Source organism: Salvelinus namaycush, chromosome 1 (assembly GCF_016432855.1).
Source record: "Salvelinus namaycush isolate Seneca chromosome 1, SaNama_1.0, whole genome shotgun sequence".
In the NCBI taxonomy this organism is placed as follows: Eukaryota; Metazoa; Chordata; class Actinopteri; order Salmoniformes; family Salmonidae; genus Salvelinus; species Salvelinus namaycush.
In genome coordinates, this window is record NC_052307.1 from 24,339,601 (window position 1) to 24,356,746 (window position 17,146).

General features: G+C 43.7%; 2 protein-coding genes across 2 annotated transcripts in view; both read left to right on the forward strand.

Annotated features, from left to right (window-relative positions):
* Positions 1-4,367: 4,367 nt before the first annotated feature.
* On the forward strand, positions 4,368-6,221 carry LOC120051112 (leucine-rich repeat transmembrane neuronal protein 4-like). Its single transcript, XM_038997782.1, has 3 exons — positions 4,368-4,389; positions 4,603-5,781; positions 5,872-6,221. Exons 1-3 carry the CDS (start codon positions 4,368-4,370, stop codon positions 6,219-6,221), a joined length of 1,551 nt encoding a protein of 516 aa, XP_038853710.1.
* Positions 6,222-11,651: 5,430 nt separating this feature from the next.
* Positions 11,652-17,146, forward strand: part of LOC120051118 (coxsackievirus and adenovirus receptor homolog) — a 40,198-nt gene continuing 34,703 nt past the window's right edge. Inside the window, exon 1 of the mRNA XM_038997794.1 lies at positions 11,652-11,787. Coding sequence (XP_038853722.1) covers positions 11,652-11,787 — 136 coding nt within the window. The remainder of the gene's footprint in view (positions 11,788-17,146) is intronic.

Genomic DNA, 17,146 nt, shown 5'->3' on the forward strand with positions numbered 1-17,146 from the left:
TGATCCTGTCTGGCGGAAGGCTCTGGCTGATCCTGTCTGGCGGAAGGCTCTGGCTGATCCTGTCTGGCGGAAGGCTCTAGCGGCTCCTGTCTGGCGGACGGCTCTGAAGGCTCATGGCAGACGGGCGGCTTTGCAGGCTCATGGCAGACGGGCGGCTTTGAAGGCTCAGTACCGACGGGCAGTTCATGCGGCGTTGGGCAGACGGGCAGTTCAGGCGCCGTTGGGCAGATGGGCAGTTCAGGCGCCGCTGGGCAGACGGCAGACTCTGGCCGGCTGAGACGCACTGTAGGCCTGGTGCGTGGTACCGGAACTGGAGGTACCGGGCTAAAGACACGCACCTTCAGGCTAGTGCGGGGAACAACAACAGGGCACACTGGACTCTCAAGGCGTACTATAGGCCTGGTGCGTGGTACCAGCACTGGTGGTACCGGGCTGAGGGCACGCACATCAGGGCGAGTACGGGGAGAAGGAACAGTGCGTACAGGGCTCTGGAGACGCACAGGAGGCTTGATGCGTGGTGCCGGAACTTGAGGCACTGGGCTGGATACACGCACCACAGGGCTAGTGCGTGGAGGAATAACAGGGCTCTGGAGACGCACTGGAAGCCTGGTGCGTGGTGTAGGCACTGGTGGTACTGGGCTGGAGCGGGGAGGTGGCGCCGGAAATACCGGACCGTGCAGGCGTACTGGCTCCCTTGAGCACTGAGCCTGCCCAACCTTACCTGGTTGTATGCTCCCCGTCGCCCGACCAGTGTGGGGAGGTGGAATAACCCGCACCGGGCTATGTAGGCGAACCGGGGACACCATGCGTAAGGCTGGTGCCATGTAAGCCGGCCCGAGGAGACGCACTGGTGGCCAGATGCGTTGGACCGGCTTCATGACATCCGGCTCAACGCTCAATCTAGCCCGGCCGATACGTGGAGCTGGAATGTACCGAACCAGGCTATGCACTCGTACAGGAGACACCATGCGCTCTACTGCGTAACACGGTGTCTGCCCGTACTCTCGCTCTCCACGGTAAGTACAGGGAGTGGGCGCAGGTCTCCTACCTGACTTCGCCACTCTCCCTCTTAGCCCCCCCAAGACATTTTTGGGGTTTACTCACAGGCTTCCTACCGCGTCGTCGTGCTGCCTCCATTCGCCGGTATCCCTCCTCGCACTGCGCCAGAGAATCCCAGGCGGGCTCCGGCACTCGCCCTGGGTTGATCGCCCACCTGTCGATCTCCTCCCACGTAGTGTAGCCCAGATCCTTCTCCTGCTTCCGAGCTAGCTCCTCGAAATGCCGCCTCTCTGCTTTCGCTGCCTCCAGCTCAGCTTTGGGGCGGCGATATTCCCCTGGTTGAGCCCAGGGTCCCTTTCCGTCCAATATTTCCTCCCATGTCCACGAGTCCTGGTTTCTTTTCCGCTGTTGCTGGTTCCTCTCACGCTGCTTGATCCATGGTAGGTGGGTAGTTCTGTCACGATCGTCTTCGTGAGAGAGAGAGGACCAAGGCGCAGTGCGTGAAAAATACATCTTCTTTTAATGAAGGAAAAACAAACACTTACAAAATGAACAAAACAAACGATCGTGAAGCTAAACCTGAACTAAGTGCACACATGCAACATAGAACATAGACATAGACAACTACCCACAAAAGCCTACTGCCTATGGCTGCCTTAAATATGGCTCCCAATCAGAGACAATGAATGACAGCTGTCTCTGATTGAGAACCAATCTAGGCAGCCATAGACATAACTAGACAACTATACTCTACTCTGCCCCATACACATACAACACCCCATAGACCAGGGGTGTCAAACTCATTCCACGGAGGGCCTAGTGTCTGCAGGTTTTTGGTTTTTCCTTTCAATAAAGCCCTAGACAACCAGGTGTGGGGAGTTCCTAACTAATTAGTGATGTTAATTCATCAATCAAGTACAAGGGAGGAGCGAAAACCCGCAGACACTCGGCCCCCCGTGGAATGAGTTTGACACCTGTGCCATAGACACTACAAAACACATACATTCCCTATGTCACACCCTGACCTAACTAAAAAACATAAAGAAAACAAAGAATACTAAGGCCAGGGCGTGACAAACAGTGTGTGAAAACCTTGTGAAGACTTACAGAAAACATTTGACCTCTGTCATTGCCAACAAAGGGTATATAACAAAGTATTGAGATAAACTTTTGTTATTGACCAAATACTTATTTTCCACCATAATTTGCAAATAAATTAATTAAAAATCCTACAATGTGATTTTCTGGATTTTTTTTCTCATTTTGTCTGTCATAGTTGAAGTGTACCTATGATGAAAATTACAGACCTCTCTCATCTTTTTAAGTGGGAGAACTTGCACAATTGGTGGCTGACTAAATACTTTTTTGCCCCACTGTACATACTTCGTTCTTCCCGCTACGCCACCATGACCGTCTCTGGTATTGGTTAATCTGACTATTCTCATCATTGATTTGATTAACTTATTTCAGCAATTTAAGGGCTTTCAGTATAGTTGTCTAATGTTGGTGGGGAATGTTAAACTGTTTTAATGATACTATTATCAATAAAAGTGTTTCTTGAGTGTACTTTTAACAGAGCTGAGATTTACTTCGAAGTGTGTTTACCCTATCGCTTACCCCTATCAAGTTGTTTCAGATCTATACAAGTGCCTAGGGAGATGGGCATAGGGTTTATTCTGGACAGGGCCTAACTGCATTGGCCCAATAAGCATGTCCCAGAGATATCCCTTATTGGGACAGTGGTTAAGGTGTTTGTTATTGGAGTATCATTAAAACAGGTTAACATGCACCACCAACAATAGACAACTAATAGTCAGATTAACCAATACCTGAGACGGACATGGTGGTATAGCAGATTGGTGTACAGTGAACCAAGAGCTTGTGAGTTAAAATCCCAGGTGAGGACTGTTGAATAATAATTACTGTATAAATGAACATGCACAGTGTAATCTTGTGTGTCAAATAAATTGAAAGCACTATGTGTGAGTACCCCTTACCTTGCCAACTGACAAAGTGCTGTCAGTGGTTCACCAATCAGGGCCCTGATTGGCACAGTAAAAGGGGGACACTTCTTTGGGACTATCAGGCTACAGCCTGACAACTGATGCACAGAAATGTTCTTGTAATGTTCCCATGAAACATGTATAGAACAATATCTTATGTTATGACAACCATGTTCTGTGTATGTTTGGTGGGACATTGGTGGAATATTCTCCTAACCCTCAGAGAACTGGACACATGAAACTTCTTGCAACTTCCCATGAAACATGTCCAGAACATTAATATTGTGTAGTCTTTTATTGTGATGCTATTTATATATACTGTGGGAAATCGGCCTACTATACAACAGCGATATTAGTCTTTCGATGTTTCCCCCATGTTAGCTGGCAGATTGTGGAGACTACATTTCTTTCTCCTGAATTTCTCGTGAATAAGGTATCTTTTGTAATTAGATATAGATCTTTCATAGTCGGAGTATGTTGAAGTACGTTGATATTTCAACATTCAATAAATAATGCACAGTATGGATTTATTTCATTAACTCGAATGTTACCGATTCTTTTACAGTGGAATTCTCTCTGTCTCTGTGTGTGTGTGTGTTAGCAAGTGTGCGTTCATGTGTGCGTAGAGCGCGAGAGAGAGAAAGGTGTTGCAGTTGCACTTGGTTGTGCAATCAGACACGCTCAAACGGAATTGTTTATTGCGCATAGACAGTAATTCGCTTTTTTCTGCGTCCAGGAGAAGACACTATACCAGTCCAATAGACTATTTGGGGAGGAGTGCATTATGCCTCGTCTCATTGATCCTCCGCGGATATATTGAACGGTTGGGAAGATTACTTACGCTATTTGTTGTCTTTTATTCTGATTTAAAATATGCCGTACTTATCATCAGTGATACACATTTGTGAGCATCTCTCTTGAAACTCGTGAGGCAATTCAGGCAATAATTTGAGTTTTCTAGTGGAAGAGCAGGCGTGTTTCAAATGAAAGGAGTTAAATTAATTATTTGGACAGTTCCCTGGTGCTGAAAGGATTGCCGCTATTTTACTAACGCCATGAGTAAGTGACCACCAATGAAACGAAATGAAATGACAAATCTATCTATTTCATTAAAGTTACATGGCGCTTTGAAGTTTTGTTACATGACATTTGTTGATGCTTGCTTTTCCTATTCAATGTACAACCAGAAAATGTATTATATAGGTTTTTTTAATCCAGATGTAAAAAAAGACAAATTGATTGGTCACTGATAAATATGTCTTTCCTTTTTTATATTTAGTACATTACATAGAAATTAGCCATGTTCCATTTGTGTTAGATTTAAAGTGAAAACAATGTAATTATTTTGAGCTGATACGATGCGAAATGGGAAAGTTCTTCAGAGTCCGTAATCTACTGCTGTGCATTTCTGGCTTAGAAAGAAACACCCATCACCCATACTTTACCGGATTGTCACTTCACAGAATGCCACTGCAAAAAAAAAATCGGTCTGAAAATCAATCCACTTTGTCATGGACATTGCACAGTGACAGGGCACCATATTGAAATGGGGGGTATGTGCTTTGATAGCCCCATGCACTCAATCTCTTCTCTTCTACAGGTTCCCTAGTTTGGGACAGGAGGCTGTCATATTTTTTTCTCCTGATGTCTTTTCTTCTGCTGCTCAGCAAGGGGGAGAGAATGTGCCCAGCAAGTTGTCGCTGCGAAGTGAAGATTGTTTATTGCGAGTCTGGCATTTTTCAAGACATCCCAGAAAACATCTCTACTGGATGCCAGGGTCTGTCCCTGCGCTTCAACCGCTTAGTGACTCTGCTGCCTTACCAATTCGCTCATCTCAACCAGCTCATCTGGCTCTACCTGGACCACAATTCCATCACCGCCATAGATAGCTTAGCCTTCCAGGGCGTGCGTAGGCTCAAAGAACTGATTCTTAGCTCCAACAAGATCACACTTTTACACAATAAGGCTTTCAATGCTGTACCAAACCTGCGCAATCTTGATTTTTCCTACAACCAGCTACAGTCTCTACAGCCAGGTCATTTCTATGGTCTGCGTAAGCTCCAAAACCTTCACCTACGGTCCAATGGTCTCAACAGTATACCTGTACGGACTTTTCTGGAGTGTCGCAGCCTGGAGTTCCTGGACCTGGGTTACAATCACCTACGCACCCTATTCCGCACCACCTTCTTGGGGTTGTTCAAGTTGAAAGAGCTTCATCTGGAGCATAATCAATTTTCAAGGATTAATTTGTTTCTTTTCCCACGCCTTAGCAATCTACAGGTCCTCTACTTGCAATGGAACCGGATACGAGCCGTCAATCAGGGCCTGCCATGGATCTGGCATACGCTGCAGAAATTAGACCTCTCAGGAAATGACATCCAGATCCTGGACCCAGCTGTTTTCCAGTGTATGCCAAACTTACAAATACTCCATCTTGAATCCAACAAGCTGAGCAACATGTCTCAGGATGTGGTTTCAGCCTGGGTCTCCCTCACCACCATCAGCCTGGTGGGTAATGCCTGGGACTGCAGCCCTACCATCTGCCCCCTGGTGACCTGGCTGAAGAACTTCAGAGGCTCAAAGGACATCAAAATTATATGCAGCAGCCCCAAGTCAGTTCAGGGAGACAGAGTAATGGACATAGTGAGGAACTACACAATCTGTGTGAACATATCAGTTGTAGAGCAAACCACAGCTACGATCATGAGGCAAACCACAGCCTCAGATGTGGAAACAAAAAAGCCTACCACACCTCCTCCTTCCACGACCACAACAACCCAAGATATATCTGCATCAACAGTACAAAGACTCACTCCACAACCTGTCTCTCCCATTGTGACAGAAAAAGAAACAAGGGAGTCCATACTCATGACCTCAATCTCTCCAGAATCCTCATCATTTTTCCCAGAACTAGAGTTTGAGCATATGGCCTTCCATAAAATCATTGCAGGCAGTGTAGCCCTATTTCTCTCTGTGTCATTGATCCTGCTGGTAATTTATGTCTCATGGAAGCGCTACCCCAATAGCATGAGGCAGCTGCAGCAGCACTCAGTCAACCGCAAGCACAGAAAAAAGGCCCGGAAGCAGAAGCTTAACCTTAACTCTCAGTTACAAGAGTATTATTTGACTTATACAAACTCTCAGACCATGGATGCATTGGTAAATGAGACAAGGGCCTACACCTGCACAATCTCAGGATCCAGAGAATGTGAGGTATAATCCGTTAACTCCATCCTAAAAACACACTCTCCAGCTGCTTGGGAGTCAGGTAAATGTTTTCCACAGAGATAAACTGTAAACCTCTCGGAGCAAATGGAGACTGAGTTAAATATCCATCCTCTGTTTGACTCTGTTCTTACTGTTGTTTTAAATTAACGTTATCAATCCTAAAAACGTACTGTACAGCTGCTTGGGAGTCATAGGTCAATGTTTTCCACAGGGATGCACTGTAAACCTCTGAGTCAACGGAGACTGAGTTCAACTTCCATCCTCTGTTTGACTGTTCTTACTGTTGTTTTAAATGAACATTATCACATTAGAACAAAGTGATTGGATATATTAATCCTGTTTGTGAGTATAAACCTAATTTATATCTGCACATTTGTTACGGTTATCTGCTGTTGATTACAAATGACCCTGCTTTTCACTTTTGTTATCCTTGGATGATATTGAGAGCTTATTGTACTTGTATAAACGCAACTGATACATGTTATGTGTAGTCTTTTTTTATATTTAGCTTTTGTTCATTTTATGAAATTATACGATCACCGTGCAATTTAATTGTCATTAAACTTGTGAATGGTAGTTACTAAATAATGGGTGTCAGAAACATAATTACAAGATTATGTTCCTGTTTTTGATCTTCATACTATACCAATGTAGCAAAAAGTCCAACAGCATTAGTAGACTTTCTTTTGCGGCACTTCTCCATGACGTGTAACAAGACAGCTTTCCATTTTATGACAAAATTACATTTCTATGAAAATTGCAATAAATAAATAAAAAATCTACATGATTATCCTGTCTGATCCAACACCTGGGACAAATATTTCATGGCTGTGTGGGGTATACCACCCCACTAAGGATATGAAAAATGCAGCCATGGTGATTTTGATCACATAGCATATAGGCTTCACAGGGCAGATTTCTATCTAGGCTCTACTATGGAAACTTACATTTCCATTTAGATTTTATTTACACTTCACATGACAGATTTTTGCCCTCCTTTTAGTTGCTTATTGTTTCCAGAGCACTATAGCATAGTCTACTCTATATGGCTCTGAATCTTACTCTGTCTAAATATCAGCTTAATTTTAAGAGGCTTTTAAAAGTATCAGTTCCTTCCTGGTTTTTAAAAGTATGGGTTCCTTCATTTGCTTCATGATGCAGAATCACTTAATTGCATTCACTTGATCACCATATGCTTTTAACAGGTCTTATGTTTAAGGGAATATTGAAGTACCTCAACATTATTTCTTTCCCAACAGGCACACCTATTCTCAAGGATAGATGTTATTTATCAAAAATAATCACTTATATCATACACAGAGGTGATGTTTGACTAAAATAATCCTTATAAGGAAGACGCATACTTCCATGAGGCAGCTTGATATTGTCTAAAAATGGGACAGCACTCTTTCAAAGTAGTACAGGCTAAATAATCAAGGCTAGCTATGGAAGTAGTTTCATCAATTGACTGGCTCATGATTTTTAGACCAATGCACTCAATTTATGTTGTACAGGAAATGGCTGTCTATTTATAGCATGTTTTTGAATCAGCTGAATAAAAACTCATAGGAAAGCAGGTGTGATTTTTGTGAAGATTGGATATGAATAACAGATTGGAGTTCTATCATTTTCACATGACTATCCATCATCCCCTGTATATTTACAGTAGTATGTTACATAGCTATACAAGTAGGGACATTGACATTATTAGATACTGTCAATATCCAAAACCAAGCGTAAATGGACATAGTGGTTGTCAACTGATGTTGGCATTGTATGACAGTACACATTGTATGACAGTACACATTGTATGACAGCACACTAATATGACTGACCATTCATATTGCAGATACTGTCCTCTGCACTATATAAAGCAGCCGTAAGAGTGAGTAACTTGGCAAAATGCCCCCTCCCCCCATTACCATTGCACTGTATTCTGTGATTGTCCTCTTTTCTCTCCTTCTACTGGCAGACACCTAATTCAGCTCCCTCCATGCTGTGTCTGCTTGTGTTGGTGTGGGAGGGCCGTGTGTTCATGCTGTGTAACAGGCAAGGGAAAGAACAGGGGCGACAGCCACTCAGCAAACAGGTACTGTAAGGGTCAGGGCACTTTTCCTATTAGAAAAATGCCACCCGCCTCCATCTGTTTTCTCTTCTCCTCTCCTCCTCCCTCCCTTTGTCAGCTCCCGCAACGGAAAGGAAAATAAATGTAGGCAAGGAGGCATGTGTGAATGTGTTAAGCCAGGCAGGATTAGGGGAACATGGTGCCAGCATTCAAAAACGATTTATATCAGTGAGCTATCCTACATGAACAAAAAGGGGTGGAATTCAGTCGCAGTCTTTCATTTGAGGACAATAATATCCTTCTACTGGTCCTGAACTAGAGACATGTCATTCCTCAGACTTGGAGACTCTCCTCCTGTGTGTTGTGTATAGGCTGGTATTAGCAGCTACTGGACTACTTGCTGGTTATTAACCACCAATAGTGTGTATAGATTGTAATATTCATAATGATCACTGTTCTTGAGGCCAATAGAGACAGTTATAAAGATCTAACCACAACTCACTCATACAAAACAGATGTCTATACAGAAAAGTCATATATTGAAATATGGCAGGAGGATGATGTATCCATGGCCATCATGTGACGTAAAGAGAATGTGTACAAACATTGAGAATGGTTGATGTTCATTTGATAGCAAACGGATTTATGTTTCCCATCACTCATTTCACTTTCTAAGTATGGCACATGTTTTAATTTGTCTCCAGTAGAGGAGGTACTGCTGGCAGCAAGATTTATATACCCATGTTATGTATTATGCCTTCAGCTGCATGCTGCAATTATGATACATTCCTGTTTGGAATGCAAATGGTGCCTTCCTATGCGAACAAAAGAGCATTGTTATGAAAATTCTAAAAGTGGTAAATTGATCTCATTCCTTCTGTTAGAGCCGATTTGGACATATTTGTATAAAAGACTGAACATACTGAGCTCCATGTACATTTGTGTAAATATATTAAATATGAATGTATATGATGAAATATTAGGTACATACCTTTATGATTTATATTTACCTGATCGAGAAATATTCATTTGTTGTTAGTTTAACTCAGTTTTTGGCCTACCGTTGCCCTTTCGCAACAAAGATGTAGTCCTGCCAAACAACCGTGACATGGCAAAGCAGTGGGCTGTAAATATTATCAGGAAGTTCAAGAAGGACAAAGGTTACGCTGCAGAGTACAAAGGCTTCATGGAAGAGATGATAACAAAAGGTTACGCCGAGAAGGTACCACAAGAACAGCTCCTCGGAGAGAAAGGCAAGGTATGGTACATACCACACCATGGCGTTCACCATAAGCGCAAAGGAACGATACGAGTGGTGTTTGACTGTTCATCATCCTATAAAGGTACATCTCTTAACAGTGAACACCTTCAAGGCCCTGACCTGGCAAACACGCTTATAGGAGTCTTGCTAAGATTTCGGCAAGAGCACATTGCCATGATGGCAGACATCGAAGGAATGTTCCATCAAGTACGTGTCCATGAAGATTACTTAGACTTCCTGCGATTCCTATGGTGGCCGGATGGTGATACTAACAAAAGATTAGATGAGTACAGAATGACGGTACATCTTTTCGGTGCTATATCCTCTCCAAGTTGTGCAAACTTTGCACTGCGAAAGACTGCAGAAGACAACTGTGAGAGGTACGATGAAGAGGTGAATCAAACAGTCAAGTCCAACTTCTATGTTGATGACTGCCTCAAGTCAGTGGCCACAGAAGAACAAGCTATAGCTCTCACAAAAAACCTCAGGGATTTGTGCTCTCAGGGTGGGTTCAAATTGACCAAGTGGGTCAGCAACAGCCGCACTGTGCTGGCTTCTATCCCTGATGAACACAAAGCCAAGCAGATAAAAGAATTGGACCTGGACAGAGAAAAGCTGCCTGTTGAAAGAGCACTTGGAATCCGATGGAACATTGAAAGTGATGTGTTTACCTTCCGAGTCACTGTCAAGAACAGACCCCTTACAAGAAGAGGTATTCTCTCAACTGTCAGCTCTATTTATGATCCATTAGGTTTCCTCGCCCCATTCGTATTAAAGGCAAAGCATATTCTTCAAGTGCTCTGCAAGCTAAAGTGTGGATGGGACGAAGTCATCCCTGAAGAACACTCCATTTCATGGAAGAGATGGCTCTCAGAGCTGGACCAGCTCTCCAGATTCCAGATAGACAGGTGTATGATGCCTGAGAACTTTGGTCAAGTCAAGACTGCACAGCTGCATCACTTCGGTGATGCAAGTGAACAAGGTTATGGCACGGCAAGCTACCTTAGGTTCGCAAACGGTATGGAAAAGGTCCACATCGCATTCATACTGGGGAAATCAAGGGTGACTCCACTCAAGCAGATGACGATCCCCAGACTGGTACTTGCTGCAGCAACACTGGCAGTGCGAGTGGACAGGATGTTAAGGTTGGAGCTCCAGATTGAACTTGAGGAGTCAACTTTCTGGACAGACAGCCAGTCTGTGCTAAAATACATCCGCAACGATACCAAGAGATTCCATACCTTTGTGGCTAATAGGGTTGCTATGATCCGTGACCTATCGAAAGCAATATTGGATACCCTGTGCCATCTCCTTAGCAAGGAAGATCCTTAAGAGCTGTGTCTTCTGCAGGCGGATGCAAGCTAGAGCTGGAGAACAGAAGATGGCCGACCTTCCACAAGATCGGGTGTCACCTGATTTGCCGCCTTTCACCCATGTGGGCATAGATTACTTCGGCCCCATAGAGGTGAAGCGAGTCCGCCTTCATGTGAAGCGGTATGGTGTGATCTTTACTTGCCTTGTGAGTCGAGCTATCCATCTAGAAGTTGCTAGTTATCTGGATACTGATTCCTGCATCAATGCCCTGCGCAGGTTCATCTGTCGAAGGGGCCCAGTAACAAGTATCAGAACAGACAATGGCACCAACTTTGTTGGATCACACAGAGAGCTAGGAGAAGCTCTAAAATAGCTGGATCACAACAAGATTCAAAATGAATTACTGAAGGAAGGAGTGACATGGTCATTCAATCCTCCCTCTGGAGCCCACCATGGGGGGGTATGGGAGAGGTTGATCCGACTGGTGAAAAAGATCCTCTATTCCGTCCTTAAAGAGCAAGTACTGGATGATGAGGCTTTGCAGACAGCCTTGTGTGAAGTTGAGGCGATTATGAACGACAGACCAATCACTACTGTAACAAATGACCCTAATGATCTAGAACCCCTGACTTCGAACCATCTGCTTCATCTGAAAGCAAAGCCAGTCCTGCCACCAGGACTATGCCAGAGAAGCGACCTATACTCACGAAGGAGATGGAAGCAAGTACAATATATCACTGACCTCTTCTGGAAGAGATGGATCAGGGAGTATCTTCCACTTATGCAGGAGCGGAACAAGTGGAACAAAACTAAGAGAAACTTCAGTCCTGGTGACCTTATGGTCATCGTCGATGACACCGCGCCAATGAACTCTTGGCTAATGGGGCGTGTGGTGGAGGCTTTGCCAGGGGCCAAAGGTCTTGTCCGGAGCGTCATGGTTAAGACCAAGACCAATATCTTAGAGACCTATCAATAAACTCTGTCTGCTCCTTGAGGCGACGGAGTGAGACACACACACACACACACATACACACATACATACATACATACATACATACATACATACATACATACATACATACATACATACATACATACATACATACATACATACATACATACATACATACATACATACACAGTGCTCCATCTTTGAATCACATGCACTCTGATTCGTTGATGTCGTACTCTTACATTCTTTGATGTTATACATTTTTGGACGTAAAACTCTTGACATTTTTGGAAGTTGAACACCTTTACACTTCAACTCAGACTGATATCGATGGACTATTTTCCTATATGGCACCTTGTATATTTGTATATAGCTATGAACTGTAATGGTGCTCTGGTATAGAATGTTTTTGTATTGGCTCTACGTTTGAATATTAAGTAATTGTTGTGCATTCAGTGCAGTCAACAATTAGGGGCCACTACACCTTCCATATCGTAGTTACAGTTGAAGTCGGAAGTTTACATACACTTAGGTTGGAGTCATTAAAACTCGTTTTTCAACCACTCCACAAATTTCTTGTTAACAAACTATAGTTTTGGCAAGTCAGTTAGGACATCTACTTTGTGCAGGACACAAGTAATTTTTCCAATAATTGTTTACAGACAAATTATTTCACTTATAATTCACTGTATTACAATTCCAGTGGGTCAGAAGTTTACATACACTTAGTTGACTGTGCCTTTAAACAGCTTGGAAAATTCCAGAACATTATGTCATAGCTTGAGAAGCTTCTGATAGGCTAATTGACATCATTTGAGTCAATTGGAGGTGTACCTGTGGATGTATTTCAAGGCCTACCTTCAAACTCAGTGCCTCTTTGCTTGACATCATGGGAAAATCAAAAGAAATCAGCCAAGACCTCTGAAAAAAAACTGTAGACCTCCACAAGTCTGGTTCATCATTGGGAGCAATTTCCAAACGCCCGAAGGTACCACGTTCATCTGTACAAACAATAATACACAAGTATTAACACCATGGGACCAGGCAGCCGTCATACCGCTCAGGAAGGAGATGCATTCTGTCTCCTAGAGATGAACGTACTTTGGTGCGAAAAGTGCAGATCAATCCCAGAACAACAGCAAAGGACCTTCTGAAGATGCTGGAGGAAACAGGTACAAAAGTATCTATATCCACAGTAAAACGAGTCCAATATCAACATAACCTGAAAGGCTGCTCAGCAAGGAAGAAGTCACTACTCCAAAACCGGCATAAAATGCCAGACTACGGTTTGTAACTGCACATGGGGACAAAGATTTAACTTTTTGGAGAAATGTCCTCTGGTCTGATGAAACAAAAATAGAACTGTTTGGCCATAATGACCACCGTTATGTTTGGAGGAAAAAGGGGGAGGCTTGCAATCCGAAGAACACCATCCCAACCGTGAAGCACGGAGTTTGCTGAAGAACAGCCCTTAGCCGTGGTATATTGGCCATATGCCACACCTCCTCGGCATTATTGCTTAAATATAACATGGATAATTGTATTTTTAAAAAGGGGAAATTTGTATTTGTATTTATTATGGATCCCCATTAGCTGCTGCCAAGGCATTTTGGGGAATATTCAGTGGTGGAAACTTTCCGTGGGAATATATGGGAATTAACGGAAATATATGCAAATTAATATTAATACAATTTAAATGTAGATGTTTTTTGCATTGGATATATTTACCATATCATATAGAGACAGAAACATAAACCTTTTACCTTATCATAAGTAGACATAATTGCAAATGATTAAATCCTTCCAATAGAAATTAAAAAACCATTTAGTTCTGGATTGAACTTCAATTAAATGAGTTGACTCTTCACATGTGATTATTTCACTGAACTCAAAAGAAAGGGAATATTGAATGATCCCCAATGATCCATTGTATCTCCCAAAAATGTTTTCAACATACATCTGTAAAATGTCTTCTTCCTGGACCTCCTCAATGTCCACCTCTTGAACATCAGACTCTGAGGCCTCATCTTCACTGTCAGTTTCCAACCTTGTTGAGGATGTCTCGTTGTCAGGCTCAAAAAGACTCAAATTTGCCCGGAAGGCCACCAACTCTTGTATTGGTCAGCCTGTTGCGTGCTTTGGTGTGTGTGTTCCCAAACAAGGACCAGTTGCGCTCTGAGGTGGCTGATGTTGGTGGGATTTGGAGGATGATGGAGGCAACAGGGGAAAGAGCCTCAGATCCACAAAGTCCCTTCCACCAGTTTGCTGTTGAGGTATGTTGGCACGACTGCCATATTGCATCTCCATCCCAAAGCCCTTGCTTGGAAGTGTACTTCACCAGACTGCCAAGAACCTTGCCCTCATCCAGGCCAAGGTGACAAGACACGGTAGTGATGACACCATTGTTGATCTCTTCACCAGACAGCATGCTCTTGCCAGCATACTTGGGGTCCAACATGTGTGCTGCGGTGTGTATGGGCTTCAGGCAGAAGTCTTCACGCTTTTTGATGTATTTCAGAACTGCAGTTTCTTCTGCTTGGAGCAACAGTGAAGTGGGCAGGGCAGCATGGATTTCTTCTCTTACATCTGCAAGCAGAGTCTGAACATTGAACAGGATGGCATTGTCTCCCTCAATCTGTGCAATGGCTACTGCTATAGGTTTCAGGAGTCACAGGCTGCTTACCACTCTCTCCCAAAATACATCATCCAGGAGGATCCTCTTGATGGGGCTGTCCATATCGGCAAACTGTGGAGAGGCTCCTTCCCCCTCCAGGAGACTGTCAAACATGATGACAACACCACCCCAATGGGTGTTGCTGGGCAGCTTCAATGTGGTGCTCTTATTCTTCTCACTTTGCTTGGTGAGGTAGATTGCTGCTACCTGGGGTGGCAGGTAGCCTAGTGGTTATAGCGTTGGACTAGTAACAGTAAGGTTGCAAGATCGAATCCCTGAGCTGACAAGGTAAAAATCTGTTCTGCTCCTGAACAAGGCAGTTAACCCACTGTTCCTAGGCTGTCATTGAAAATAATAATTTGTTCTTAACTGACTTGCCTAGTTAAAAAAAAAAAACTTGATGACCCTTCACATACCTAACCATTTCCTTGGCTCTCTTGTAGAGTGTATCCATTGTTTTCAGTGCCATGATGTCCTTGAGGAGCAGATTCAATGGATGAGCAGCACCGCCAATGGGTGTGATGTGAGGGTAGGACCCCTCCACTTTAGACCAAGCAGCCTTCATGTTCACAGCATTGTCTGTCACCAGTGCAAATACCTTCTGTGGTCCAAGGTCATCGATAACTGCCTTCAGCTCATCTGCAATGTAGAGACTGGTGTGTCTGTTGTCCCTTGTGTCTGTGCTCTTGTAGAATACTGGTTGAGGGGTGGAGATGATGTAGTTAATTATTCCTTGCCCACAAACATTCAACCACCCATCAGAGATGATTGCAATATAGTCTGCTTTCTCTACGATTTGCTTGACCTTCACTTGAACTCTGCATCCAGCAAATTAGTAGATAAAGCATGTCTGGTTGGAGGGGTGTATGCTGGGCGAAGAACATTCAGAAATCTCTTCCAATACACATTGCCTGTGAGCATCAGAGGTGAACCAGTTGCATACACAGCTTGAGCAAGACATTCATCAGCATTTCTCTGACTAAGTTCCTCCATTGAGTCAAAAACACTTCTGATTCCAGGAGGACCATGAACTGTTGCTATCGATAAGGTGTCTGATTCTGACTTTTGTCAGAGGTTGCTTGTTCTGAGGGAACTTTATGCACTTGGCCAGATGATTCTGCATCTTTGTTGCATTCTTCACATATGATTTGGCACAGTATTTGCAAATGTACACAGCTTTTCTTTCTACATGAGATGCAGTGAAATGTCTCCACACATCAGATAGTGCCCGTGGAATTTTCCTGTTAAGATTTGAAAAAAAATAGTAAAAACAAATAAAATTCCATGTACAGATAAATAGTTAAGCAGTTAGATTAAACAACTCCTTTGTAAGATAAATGTATGGAAACAGGTGAATTAACATTTCTCAGTTAGCACGCTCAAGCAAGCTAAAACCCACATGGTAGCAAAAACAAACTAGCAGAAATTGTTAACAAGTTAGAAATGATTTAAACACACTTTGCTGTAGGCTACTATTTACCAGTTAACAAAAAATCATGTATGTAATATAACATATATTCACCCCACCCAGTATTGTAATCAAAACTTACCAGAAGCATGTAGTCCTTGGCTCAAACAGGGTAGTAAAGGCTCTGGAGCAACGAACCGCCCTTGCTGTCTCTGCCTGGCCGGTTCCCCTCTCTCCACTGGGATTCTCTGCCTCTAACCCTATTACAGGGGCTGAGTCACTGGCTTACTGGTGCTCTTTCATGCCGTCCCTAGGAGGGGTGCGTCACTTGAGTGGGTTGAGTTACTGACGTGATCTTCCTGTCTGGGTTGGCGCCCCCCCTTGGTTTGTGCTGTGGTGAAGATCTTTGTGGGCTATACTCGGCCTTGTCTCAGGATTGTAAGTTGGTGGTTGAAGGTATCCCTCTAGTGGTGTAAGGGCTGTGCTTTGGCAAAGTGGGTGGGGTTATATCCTGCCTGTTTGGCCCTGTCCGGGGGTATCATCGGATGGGGCCACAGTGTCTCCTGACCCCTCCTGTCTCAGCCTCCAGTATTTATGCTGCAGTAGTTTATGTGTCGGGGGGCTAGGGTCAGTTGGTTATATCTGGAGTACTTCTCCTGTCTTATCCAGTGTCCTGTGTGAATTTAAGTATGCTCTCTCTAATTCTCTCCTTCTCTCTTTCTTTCTCTCTCTCTCTCGGAGAACCTGAGCCCTAGGACCATACGTCAGGACTACCGGGCATGATGACTCCTTGCTGTCCCCAGTCCACCTGGCCTTGCTGCTATTCCAGTTTCAACTGTTCTGCCTGCGGTTATGGAACCCCTACCTGTCCCAGACCTGCTGTTTTCAACTCTTAATGATCGGCTATGAAAAGCCAACTGACATTTATTCCTGATTATTATTTGACCATGCTTGTCACTTATGAACATTTTGAACATCTTGGCCATGTTCTGTTATAATCTCCACCCGGCACAGCCAGAAGAGGACTGGCCACCCCTCATAGCCTGGTTCCTCTCTAGGTTTCTTCCTAGGTTTTGGCCTTTCTAGGGAGTTTTTCCTAGCCACCGTGCTTCTACACCTGCATTGCTTGCTGTTTGGGGTTTTAGGCTGGGTTTCTGTACAGCACTTCGAGATATTAGCTGATGTACGAAGGGCTATATAAAATAAACTTGATTTGATTAGTAAGTAGTGTGGGCTCAATAG